Source organism: Dama dama, chromosome 18 (assembly GCF_033118175.1).
Source record: "Dama dama isolate Ldn47 chromosome 18, ASM3311817v1, whole genome shotgun sequence".
NCBI classification, from domain to species: domain Eukaryota; kingdom Metazoa; phylum Chordata; class Mammalia; order Artiodactyla; family Cervidae; genus Dama; species Dama dama.
Window position 1 is genome coordinate 14,785,620 of NC_083698.1, and position 13,799 is coordinate 14,799,418.

At 37.4% G+C, this 13,799-nt stretch overlaps 1 protein-coding gene across 1 annotated transcript; it reads right to left on the bottom strand.

Annotated features, from left to right (window-relative positions):
* Nucleotides 1-10,425: 10,425 nt before the first annotated feature.
* RPA3 (replication protein A3) lies at nucleotides 10,426-13,790 on the bottom strand. Its single transcript, XM_061164965.1, has 4 exons — nucleotides 13,531-13,790; nucleotides 12,306-12,380; nucleotides 11,405-11,513; nucleotides 10,426-10,814 (listed from the first exon to the last, which is right to left on the bottom strand). Exons 1-4 carry the CDS (start codon nucleotides 13,627-13,629, stop codon nucleotides 10,732-10,734), a joined length of 366 nt encoding a protein of 121 aa, XP_061020948.1. The 5' UTR covers nucleotides 13,630-13,790; the 3' UTR covers nucleotides 10,426-10,731.
* Between the last annotated feature and the right edge of the window lie 9 nt (nucleotides 13,791-13,799).

Below are 13,799 nucleotides of genomic sequence, written 5' to 3' on the forward strand. Positions count from 1 at the left end.
TTATGATATTAAAAAAAATTACCCCTTCAGAGTCAGTCTGTCACACCTGGTAAGGTTGTTCTGTTTTGTTTTTGCTGATCAGCCACCATCATAAAACCTTAGATTGAGCAAAGAAGGACAGAAAAAGGCATAGAGGTTGAATTGTTCTTGTTTTGAGTACATCGCAGTAAGATTTCCACACTCTCTTTATTAATCATTGTCATGTTGTATGAAATACATTTATGAAATTATGCACCTTGCATGCAGTGATGAACAATAAACTTGCCAAAGTATTGAGTTTAGAGAAAAAGTGAAGGGGTAAAGACATTTTTGAAAGGCCAGAATTAGTCCAGAAAAGAAAAAAGTTGGAGGATCGAGACTGACAAGTGATACTCAGATACAGTGAAGTGAAACTTTTCTAAATTTTTAGCAAGCAAATTTGAGAATGAGGAGATATGAGCATCGAATTCAGGTGTCTTGATGATGTGGGCTTCATCTCTAAAACAGATGGCAGAGCATGAGGGTCTGCAGAGGCCTAGAAAAAAGTGACAGCTTATAGTTTTGGTAAAGTGATATACCCAAAGAAAACAACTGGAACTCAGAACTTCTATTTTAGCATCTCCATCCACTCCTGGAATAACTGCCTGAGAGTTCTCAATATTACTGAACTTAAACTCCCACCTCAGCTGCTTTTGTCTTCCAGCATATGACTTTCTTCATTCCCCTATGTTTTCCCACTGTTTCCTGTCTCTCTTCTGACTTTCATGAGACCAACTGTTTAATCTACTTCTGGATTAAGATAACTTCTTGAAATTATGTTGGTCACCCAATCAAAGTGCATGTCCATTTTCTTTACAGCTGAAACTGGTTGTAAAATGAAATGTAGCCATCATTGGTTTTTCTCAGAACGACTGCTTTCAGCCTACTATTGATTAAGATTCTAGTAGTTCAGCTGTGGGTGATGGTATTGTGAGTTTCCATCTTTTTTCTGGTTTGTGTGTATTTTAAGAAGCTAGAAAAGGCAGCTTTGAGTACTGCTAAGTAGAGGACAGTTTTACCTAACAGAGATTGATATAAATGAGACTTGTATTTTGGAAAGTGGGCAGAATATGGTTACAGTAAGAGGAAACAATTTTGTGATATGAAAAAACACGGTAACATGAATTATGCAAGTGGGCCAATAACAAAACTTCCTTTATATGTTAAGATTCACCATTGACAAGTGACTCTTCTCAGTTACCATGAGATGAACAGATCAGGCTCAGGTGTGCTCAAGCTGGAGCTGGGCGAGTGACCACACCCTTCTTTACCCTGACACAAGTTGCTCATCAATTACCCTCTTTTTCTCAGAAACTTTTTCTGCTTTGTTTTGGAGGCAGCAACTACCAACTGGTCATTCACTGGTTTGCCATTTTTAGCTCCGAAATTTGTTATGCTTTGACCAATTTTTATTCAGATGTGTGGTTTAAAACTAACAGTTCATGATTTTAAATATTTCATGAGTCATTTTTTTCTGTGTACTGAGTCCAGCTAAGTGGAAATTACCTATTTCCAGGTTGTAGTATTATATATAGCATATATAATTGTAGCATATTGTTACAGCTATATGTATAATACACAAATGTAATATACATTGTAAATAATGTTGTATAAATGCTGTACAGTGTTTGTTATAAAATATTATTTTACAATGTGTATTTTAATATGTTGTAGTCAAACCCTATATGAATAAAACTCTTATTTGCGTGCCTGCATTCTTATGAATGGAAATGAATAAATTTGTTTCCTAGGAACAAGTTTCCATAGCTCATAAACACTTAAGTATTTCTCATCAGTACTCTAGAAGTTTTTCCCTAAACAAAGCAGTCTTTTTATTTTTCATGACATAGTCTTTCTATTTTAGCATACATCAATTTTGAAGTCTGTAATCTGAAGTCTAGAACCTGCAGGTTATGAGTGAGGTAACCACTTTCTTCTTTACTGAAAAGGGGAATGTTTTCCTGTGCCACCATGTAATTTGCTTTGCAACAATTATTGCTGTTTGTAACCAGATCTTGTGATCACAAGACACATGTAGCTGAATTTAGAATCTGTTGAGAACACAGAAGGCAGCATGACTGCTTCTAAATGTCATTGATTTAATGATTTTAACTCATAAAAAATTTTAAAGTTCAAATGCATGGATTCAAATTATTCATTTCTGAAATGTACTTTAAATAAATCCCAGAATAAAAGTGTTCTGTTGTTGCAAATGGATGTCTTTATGCATTAGTTTATTTTCCCAAGTCTCTGCAGTTTCCTAATCTTTCCAGTGAGACAGTTTATCAGACTACTTATCTCTAGATTCTGTTTTTAAAATTATAGAAGCCAAATGTCATGGGTTCCAGACTTCGTAAGGAGACCACACCTAGAAACATAACGTGCTTTATAATCTTTTCTAGCCCTTTGATTAAGGAATCATAGACATAAATGTCACTGGTTGTTTTTACCAATTATTGCAAATGAAGTTTACAAATGTTTCTTTGTCTACCCCTATTTTGGTCTGTTTTTTTCTTTTAAGCGCTGAAAGAAACAGGGAAAACTTATTTTTGTTTAAGCTATCTTAGGTGTAGTTTTTGAGTTCAAATGTACTGGCAATTGTATTTTCCCTGTACTTTTTTTTTTTTGCTTAAAATATGTTCTTAAATTTGTACCTCAGATAGGTTTATGTTATAAAATAGAAGGAAGAAAGCAACACAGAATGTATTTTATTCATCTTGCAATGGCATTTTAACGTTTTCTTTACAAAGGATAAAGTAGGATATTAATACCATTTTTAGCAGGTTAATATTCCTGTGACAAATGATGGTAATCAATTGACTGTCCCATTCTCCCTCCACTGACGTTTACATTTAGGAAAGTCATATTCTATGAATTCATGATGAGAAAACAGGGAAAGAATAGAAGGCTTTGCAGTTGTCTTAGATTCTTATTCTGGAAACAAGTGGGGTAAAAACATATACATATCATGTCTCATTCTGAGTTGTGTTCACGTCTTAATCACACCACTGAGAGGGCAGGAAATTGCCCACTGGGTCAGTCCCACTAGGTCACTGAGTTCTAACAGAAAAAAGTCTACAAATTCCCCTGGTTTGGAGGCCGTGATTCTAATTCCTAGGTCCTCCCTTGATCCATAATATGTTCATCTGGAAAACATTTAATCATTTCTGAGGAGATTTCAAGATGAGACAGCTGCTAGTCCACTGTCTGCCTTTCATAAATGGTCAACTACATGACTGACTAAGGCATATCATCTCTGAGCCAAATCAAAAGAACAGTTGACTCACTAGGACCCTGATCACTTAAAAGAAAAGATGAATCTCTTTATTTAAAGAAATGTATTTTCTCATCAGGTCTAATGCTTTCATAACACTTAAGCTTCCTCAAAAGCTAAAGAAAATTATTAAAATATTTAAGTGAAATGCGATAGTGTTTTTGATTTTCAATAGAGATATGCTAAATTCATTTAATGCAGTTTGGCTTTAAATGATCATTGTATATTAAGTGAATTAATGAAAATAAATGTTAAGATCTAAATATTAATTTCCAAAATGAATATCTAAGGTAAAAATAATGTTAAATTATCTAGTTTTTAACTAGTGATTATTCAGTAGAAGAATTTCTCCTTGCTGATTATCCCTCAAGGTTAAGGGTGATAAGATACCAAGATCTTTCATTGAAACCATTTTTTAAAACCTATAATTACTAAATTTTATTGCCACAATATAACATTTTCTGGTGAGAGATTCTTCTTACCAGCCTTATTTTCCCAGGGAATATTTTAACGTTCTGTGAAAAGTTTAAAGTTCTCTGAAAAGTGAATAGTCTTTAAACAGGGCTACTTAAATCACAGTGTCATCAATGGCATTGCCCAAAACTTTTTACACTGTTTATTTATTTTCCTTCCAGCTTATGGTGCTTGGGTTTCCCTGGTGGCTCAGACAGTACAGAATCTTCCCACAATGCGGGAGACCTGGGTTTGATCCCTGGGTTGGGAAGATCCCCTGGAGGAGGGCATGGCAACCCACTGCAGTATTCTTGCCTGGAGAATCCCCATAGACAGAGGAGCCTGGTGGGGTGCAGTCCATGGGGTCACAAGGAGTTGGATACGACTGAGCACAGCATGGCACTCAAGAGTTTGAGAACTGGCTCAAAGCCTTCTCAATTTTGCATCTTAAATACTGTATTATATGATAGAGTCCACAGGGATTGTTGTTCTTTACTCACCCACCTGCAGAAATAATCTGGTTTAACAAAACAATTTTTCATATGTGAAAGCACTGTGTATGTGTGTGCTAAGTCACTTTAGTCATGTCTAACTTTTTGCAACCTGACCCCATGGGCTATAATCCACCAGGTTCCTCTGTCCATAGGATTCTCCAGGCAAGAATACTGGAGTGGGTTGTGATGCCCTCCTCCAGGAGATCTTCCAGGCTCAGGAATTTGAACCTGTGTCTCTTATGTCTCCTGCATTGGCAGGCGGTCTCTTCAGTCCAAATCTTAACCATGAGGAAATACTAGAACATAATGACTTGCTTCTGATACTTGGTAACAGGTAAAGAAGAAACAATGGCACGCTAATGACAAATTTAATCCTTTCCTCCAAGATGAATGTATTATACCATAAATTGTTCATAGCCTATACCTCTGGTCTTAATTAGACATCTCAAAACCCTGTACTGTAGGTCAACTGAGGTCATAAATAACATAAGAGGCTTAACTTAAACCAACATCACAATGAGAAAGTAACTCGAAACATATGCTTTATTAAATACTCTAGATTTAATATCTTTTTATGAATGAGAACCTGTGGTACTAGGAGTCTTAATTTTCTTTCTTTCATGTAATTGATCAGAATCAAATTCCATGTGAATTAATTAAGAGAGGAAACCAAATTGAAGTTTCACTAAATAGAAAATACAAAATTTGATTGTTCTTAATCATAGTAGATTTCTTTAAAACCTTAGGCCAGTTAAATATTAAATAGTTCTGAGTTGAGACATCTTTGGAAATTATGCTAAACTGCCATGGATTGAAATTTCAGATGGCAAGGACCTTGTTATATGTATCTCTAGCAATTAGCCCAAGACTGAAATAATTGTTGAGTGACTTAATGCATATTAAGTTAATACCTTAAAAGACAACCTCAAAATTCTTTAAAGTCAGTAATTCTAGTTTATCACTCAAAGTGCTTAACTCACCCAGTGAAGAGATGTTTTCAGAGTTGTTTTAATTTTGTCTTTGTTGGAGGAAAATAAAAAAAGTAATCTGAAAAACATCTGAAAAAAAAGTAAGATTATGACTGACAACAACATTTTTATAGATCATTATTCCTCACCTTAGATTCTGGGTGATATTCCTTTTAGAGAAATGTTTGGTTGTCATGATGAATTTAAGGTTATCAAAATTCTGTGGCTTATTTCTTACTTTTCCTGGTTTCTCAGGAACACTTGGAGCTGTTTAAAGTCTAATTTTATTTCCTGTTGAGTGTTTTTATAGTTGTTACCTCCTTTTCTTGATGTTTTCCCTTTTTATTTTTGCAGCCTCATCCTTTTTAGAAATGTGTGATATATGTTAGTAATATCAGTCTTTTATCCTCAGTCCTCATCTTCAGTTCTTTGAGTTTTCAGCATCATTGACTTCTCTTTGAAACTCTCTTTCCTTGCAGTTTATGATATTCCTTCAGTGAATAAATATTTAGCGAGTGCTTACTAGGTGTCAGGCACTTTTGGGGTCCTTCTCCTGGCTCACACCGCCGTTCTGCAAGTGCACATCCCCCCCAGGTTTTGTCATGGGTTCTTTGGTTTTCTTCCTCAGGATGCTGTCCCTGGTTTAGGAACACATTCCCCTACTTGAAACTGTTGGGGCCAGATGTGCTTCAGGATTCAGAGCGTTTTTATTTTAGAAAAGTCAGAGACGGTATATTTACTATATGTTAGGAAACATCCTTCCCAGAGGGGCAGTACTCTCTAATCAAACATGGTAATATTTCTGCAGTGAAGCATATGAATATTTCTAGGAAGTGGGATAAAGACTATCAAGTAGCCTCACTACAGTTCTTACCAAGTTTTGTTGCCAAATGCACTTAGCCCCCAATTTAGGAAAAGTGGGTTTTAAACTGTTAGAGATTTTGTAATTGCAGATAAGGGATTGGTAGATCTCTTAAACTCTAAATATTAGGCAGGTTGCGACTGAAATCTCTGTCTGGCCCTACTTTTCCGAATATCTTGTGGACATCTTCACACAAGGGCCTATTAAATACTTAACTTTGTATTGAAGTGAAAATATTGCCTCCTCACCTGTTGATCTCATCCTTGGTGCTTACCTTGTTTAACTCCTAGCATTATCACCCACCGAGTCCTGTGGAATCCATTATAATATATCCTCAACTCTTGGCGTCCTTTCCCTTGTCACTTCACTGAATTATGGTTCAGGCCTTCATTACCTCTCCTCTCAGCTTTGTGGCTTCTCAAACCAGGGTGCATGGACTGATTTATTTATACACTAGATAGCATCACCAACTCAATGGACATGAATTTGAGCAAAGTCCAGGTGATAGTGGACGACAGAGGATCCTGGTGTCCTCTGCGACCAAGTGGGCGCAAAGAGTCTACACGACTTAACGACTGAATAACAACAGATGTTAGGCATCGAGAAATACAGATAGGACAGGTTTTTAAACTGTAAGTTCTTCATCTGTAAGTGCCTCTTGGTGGGGAAGGCTAGTAGAATGTGTGTGTATTAGTCGCTCAGTTGTATCTAATTCTGCGACTAGTAAAGGACTGACTTAATAAATTAAGAAACACTTGGCACATGGATATTTTTCATCCATTATAAAGGATGAGATAGCTCAATATCTCAATTTCCAAGACTTATTAAAGGAAAAATGCATGTTGTAGGGCAGTATATTGGAGGTCTTGTAGACAGTTTATGTAGAGGAAGTTCTGGAAAGCAGCCGACCTATCCATAGTAGCATCTTTGGGGAGACAGTGGGAAATTTACTTTCTGATTTTTATAGTGTTAAAAATATAATAAAACTACGTATGTGTATATAATTTCTTAATCCCCCCCCAAAAAAAAAAAAAAGGTTATGAGCAAGTTAAGGGTGATGAGAGGAATATAACATAATGTAACTAACTCTGCTTGCTCATGTTTGGGAAAGCTTAGAGAGTGTTTTCCATTGGGCGTAGGAACAGACATTCCAATCAGAGCCAAGAGCAAACTAAACAACATCTGGATCTTAAGGGGTCTAGTGTGTTCTGGCAACAGCAGAGCAGTGCTAGGGGTTTGCTTCAGGGGAGAGTAGGATTTGAGTCTGAGGTGAGATGTGGGAAGGTCTGAACTACTAATTAGAGCTGTGGACTTGATTAGTCACTGGGGAGCCTCTGGAGGTTGTTGATTTTGTATTAAGTGCATTTTTTATTTTGGAGTAATTTTCGATTTATAGAAAGCTACAAGGAAAGAGTTCCTCTCCTCACCCCTGGTGTCTCCTTCTATGTTACCTTATAGTTATGTACCACCCCTGGTACATTCGTCAAAACTAAGAAACCAATACTGGCCCATTACTTTAGCTCCAGATTTTATTCAGAGTTTACCTGTTTGCCCATCAACATCCTTCTTGTGTTCCAGGAGTCAATCTGTGATCCCACATCACAGTTAGTTGTCATGTCTCCTTCGTGCTGTGACAGTCCTTCCTCACTACTTTGACAGTTTTGAGGGGAACTGATCAGTTTGTAGAATGTCCTTCAATTTGAGTATGTTTGATGTTCACTCATGGTCAGACTGGCATAACCCGTTTTTGAAAAAATAGCACAAATGTGAAGTGCCTTTCTTATCCCATTATTCGTGGGCACATGATTATCCACATGTCATCACTGGTGATGTCAACCTTGTTCACTTCATTAAGGTCATATTGGCCAGGTTTCTCCTCTGTAAGCGTCCCAGGAAGTTTTCCCCTTTTCACACTTCTCTGGTTTTTAAACTTCGTAGTATGTTGATTATAATTGATGTCTATTGCAACTCTGTTGGCTGGGTGATAGGAAGAGGCTGGAAGCAGTAAGACCAGTGATATATTTAGGGCTGTTGGAATAGCTCAAAGTGAGAAATGACAACTATCTGGACTTATAATGGCAGTGACAGTGAAAAGGATTAGAGGTATTCAAGCTTTTTTGGTCAACAGAGTGGCTTATGGTACCTTTAAAAGAAACAAGACAAGTCAAGATCACTTCACACCCATTAGGATAACTATGAACAAAGTTAGATAATAAGTGTTGAGGATGTGGAGAAACAGGAATCCTCAAACACTGCTGCTGGGAATGTAAAATGGTATTGCCACTTTGGAATAGTCTGGCAGTTCCTCAGAAAGTTAAACATGTTTACCATTTGATACAGCAGTTCCTCTCCTAAGTATATAAAGAGAAATAAAAACACAGGTAGATAGAAAAATTAATGTTCATGGTTCATGAACGAGGTTAGTAATGTTCATACATGAATATTCATAGTTCATTATAGCTAAATGGTGGGAAACATCCAAATGTAGAGCAGCTGATGAATGGATGAAAAAAATGTGGTATATCCATACAGTGGAGTATTTTTTGGCCATAAAAAGGGATGAAGCACTGATAGCACAGATGAACCTTGAAAACATTATGGTAGGTCAGTCAGTGACAAAAGGCCATATACGATTCCATTTATATGAAATATCTTAGGCAGGTAAATCTACAGAGACAGAAAAGTCGATTAGTTTCTTCCTAAGGGCAAGGTGGTGGTGTAGGGATTGGGCCATGACAGGTGAGTCATGATGAAAATGTTCTAAAATTGATTGTAGTCATGGATGTATAACTCTGTGTACTAAAAGCCACTGAACGGTACACTTGAAATAGGTGAATTATATTTAAAAAATTATTACTAAATGTCAGGCAACACACGGCAGGGGAGCTGCATCTGTTCAAATTACACTCTTTCAAGCCAAAGTTCATAGGTAACACTGGGGCTAGAGAAATGGCACCATAAATCACCAGTATAAAGGATTCACTTGTCAGAAGTACCCTAGTCATTTAGTCCAGTTTACTAAACATAGTTGTTCAGGGGTTTCAAACAGGACACCTTTAACATTTCATGTTTTCCGAGGCTAACACAATTGCGGGCTGATCCCTTCTCTGACATTGAAGACAACACTGTTATTGAGATTGGCTGATGTCCCTCCTACACCTGAATTTCAATTACAGTTCTTTATGTATGTATGTGTGTGCTCAGTCGGGTCCGATTCTTTGCAACCCCATGGACTGTAGCCTGCCAGGCTCTACTTGTCCATGGGGTTTTCCCGGAAAGAATACTGGAGTGCATTGCCATTTCCGGCTCCAAGGGATCTCAAAGGATCTTCCTAACCCAGGGATCGAACCTGCCTCTCCTGCAGTGGCAGGCAGATTCTTTACCACTGGAGCCACCTTGGAAGACCAAAATTGTCTTTACTTCCTGTAATAAAATGCTTTACCATGAGTAGCTCTGTTGCTTAGGTAATTTGTAGAATATTTGGGGATGAAATTGAAGATGTTAGCAATTTAAATATTCTTGGCATGATCTACAACCTGAATGGATTTAGAATTTATTTCCTCACTGAAGAAAATGGGTCAAGCCATAAAACTTGTGGCCATGCAGGTCACCAGTTACTCTGTTACTGTTGTACCCTTGCAACAACTGTCACCAGTGTTGGTGGTATGAAGTACGAGAATACAGAAACTTCAAATTAATTTGACAGTTGTTATTAATAAAATCCTGAGAAAGAGGTGCTATGATGGTTACTTTTTATGTGCTAGTTATGACTGGGCTAAGGGATACCCAGATGGCTGGTAAAACATTATTTCTGGGTGTATCTGTGAGGGTGCTTCTGGAACAGATTAGCATCTAAATCAGCAGATTGAGTAAAGATGGCCTTTAGACTCTTGGACTTACAGCAGTGTCCTCCCTGTTCTCAGATCTTTGAACTTGGACTTCAAGTGACACCATCAAATTCCCTTGTTGTCAGGCTTTTGGACTCGCACTGTACACCACCAACTTTCTTGGTTCTCTAGACTGCACATCGGGCGGCTTCTCCACCTCAATAACCACGTAAGCCAACTTGTGTAACATTTCATTTACATATCCATATATATCCTGTTGGTTCTGAATCTGTAGAATGCCCTAATACTGGTATTCACAAATTAGAGAAGGTGTTGGATTCTGTTTGCTCTTTTAATATCATCATTTTTTCAGTGTCAAGGAAGTGATTGACATGGTATAGTTCATGAGGTAGCAGTACATTCTTAACACAGTTGGCCCAGGGTTTCATTTGGGAAATCTTAAGCCCTAACTTGACAGCTATTAAATTCCAAGTTTGTGCTTGAACAGGTGACTGAAAGAAGAACGATATGACCAACAGCACATAAGCTTTTATTAATAAAGCAAAAAACTAAGTTCAACCAATTCTTTTTTTCTTCCTTGTATTTTAAATCTGACCATATGCCAGAGAAATTACTCTTTATGAGAACTTAGATGAGAACTGTCAATAAGCCAGTTCTGTCAAAAACGGCACACTGGAATATCTAATAAAGTTAGGTAAATGAAATTAACAAGAGAACAAATTAAATATTAAAAATCTCAGGAATTGCTCCTTCAAATATCAGGGGCCTCCTTTAACAGTCTTCAGTGTAGCTCACCGGCAATCATCAAAATAGTTCAACCATACTGCACAACTCCCAAAGGAAAAAACTGAGGGAACTCATGGGTAATCTTCACAGCCTCATTGTAAAGTCCAAGATCTGAAAGAAATAGGTTAGCAAACATTTAATCTACAGTGGAAAGTTGTAATATCAATTATTATTTAAAGAGTTCTACCTGTTTCTCTTTTCTCTCCCTTTTAGAGGTCAACTTATTTTCACAATCCATTTGCTAAAACTGTGATATGGGTCATAATTATTTAAGTATGGTTCCAAAAAATAAAAGTCATGCAGTGGAACTTCCATGATTTCCAAACTTCATGGAGTAAAACTTCTATTTTGACTTCCATTGTACAGGCACCATTCTTGCCTGGTTGTGATTTAGGTGTTGTGCATTATGTGATGCCTTTATATATTAAAATCAAATTAAAAAAACTATTAACAGTATTTTTGTTTTGTTTACTTTGTTTTAAAAAATTCTCTTCCCACAAATATTAACCTTCATTGTGTTTCTTACATGCAGAAGCATTATTTAGATGTAGGCCAAAATGTCCTAGCATTTTCCTTTGGCATCAGAAAGTGATACAGAAATCGAAAGTGTAGCAGGACTGAAACTCAAGACCAAGACATAGCAAGTTAAAAATAAAGTTGTTTTCCTCCTAATTACATGAATTACAGAATGTTTTATTTACCAAAAGGATGATTATCTTCTTTAAACTGGACATAAGATGCACACATAATGGTTGCCTTGGCTGTCACTCTTCCAACTACTTCCACGATTCCAGAGATTTCTTCATCAAGCTAACACAAAGAACAAAATGCCAACTTGCTGTTATCACATTTTCAGCTGATAATTAACTTCGAAAATTGTTCTAGATTTTCCTAATCGTTCATTTCATGCAGCAAAATAATTTTAAGATTTATCAATGCAAAAATGGAATTGTAACTTGTTAAAGATGTTTGAGTACTTATTACTGTCCGAATGTCACCAGTCCAGTAACCTTTAGCAGCGGCTTCAGGTCTAAAGCTACAGTTAAATGTTTAAGTTGAAGACAAAAATCACTTAAAGATCCTGAGACTATCCAGTATTTCCACAAGGAGTAATCTGTTTAAAAGGACTCATTGAAAGGAACTTTCTATTATCTATATTTGTACAGTGAGTTCTGTATGCATTAACCCAACAGCACACACATCTGTCTTCATAAAAGATGAAGAAAGTGTACCATAAACATAAACCGTAAAAGCAAGTGACAACTGAAAATAAATGTAAACAAAAACAGAAAACTGAATTTTAAAAATGTGAAACTACTGAGGAAGGGAAAAGTGATTTAAAAATAATTTTTTTCTTAAGTGATTTTCTGGTCTTTCATAAGGAATGAGAGTTGTCAGCATTTATTTAAAAATGATAGAGCCCCAAAAATCATTGGTTAGAAAAGTAAAGGGAAATGTAAAAGCAGGACACAAATTTTATTTGAGAGAAGTTTGATGAGCTGATCCTTTATACGTCCACTCTAAGAATAAGAAACATCAGCAACAAACCAAATAAGATGAAGAATTAATTATAATATACATAGAACTAGTACTTAAACATACAGGTTCCATCAACTCAATAGTTCCATTTTTTCCTTCACCATCTGAAAGAATAAACATTTTCCCAGTGGGATGAATCTGAAAAAGAAACACATAATTTTTTTAAAAGTCCATATGAACTGTTTAAAATCCTCTTAAAAAGACTAAAGTTTGACAAAAGAGCAGATTGACCCACACTTAATTAGTGCACACAAAGCAATGTTTTGGAACAGTTTAACTAGTTCACATTGTCTTGTTACTATACCTGATCAAACGATGTCTAAATTCGAATTTTAGATAAACAACAATTACCTTTTTAGTGCAAATGTGTCCCGTTATTTTTATTTGCTAAATCTGGCAATCCAGATTTAGATCTAAGAACAAATTAGAAATAAGAACAAATTAAGGAGGGTTCATATTATCTAAAAGTGAGATCTACTGGCATCCATGATTTAACAGTATATATCCCACAGAGGGTATGTTTTAAAAAAATTAGACAAGAGAAAGTAAAGAGAAACTGGTTACTAGAACATCTGGGTTCTACTCCCGAGAGACAGCTGCAAAGAGTGCAGTCAGATCTGGCATGCAGCCAGCTTTGCTACTTGCTGTGGCCTTAAGCACTTTTTAACCAGATGCCACTCCTACCCAATTTCCATAACTGAAGTCCAAATACACCTACTGCAAGAAGATAATGTGATTGAAATAAACTAGTAAGTAAGCTTTCATATAAAAGTTTTCTCGGTTCCCAGATCCTGAGCCTTTGGGCCTGTTTCTCACCAGTAGGATGAGGGGCTGCGCTCTTAACACTTGGGTAAGATAACAAACTGGCACTGGATTAGTAAAATACAATCAAGCAATGTTTTACAGAAAAGCGACTTCAACGATAAAACGAGGTTTGAGAAAAGAGGAAACAGCAGAAAGGAAAGAAACAAGAAAAGTGGACTAGCTGTCAAGGCCGGCTAACAGAAAACAGATGGAGTTTTGTCTATAATTTCAAGTAAAAAACGAGGGCGGGACCCCAGAACCGAACGCCTTCAACTTCGCGATTCCGCGCGCTAAGAGCCAAAAATAGGGCTGCAATGGTCAAAAAGTGTGCAAAAAGTTCCCTTGCGAGAAATAAAGCAATCCGGGGCGCAGAGATGCTATAAGGCTTTCTCTCTTCCACCCTCCGTTACCCACCCTGGGGCCGCCAGCCCCACAGCCAAGGGGCCCCTCCCGCCAAAAAGCCCAGGGCGGTGAGTGCGCGCACCTTTTCCAGCCTCCCTACGAAGCAGACCGGCTGGTCGATGAACTGAGCTAGCATGCTGGCGTTGATGCGCGCCTTGGGCGACTCCATCACGTCCACCATGATTGCAACGCAAGGCGGGCAACCGGCGGGAAACAAGCGGACCACTGAGACTGTGCTCCCCGCCGACGTCTACGGGGCGGATCCCCTCATCTACGGGGCGGATCCAATCGGCGGAGACCAGCATTCTCACTCCGCCAATCAAACGTGCCGATATCTCGACAGCACTCGCG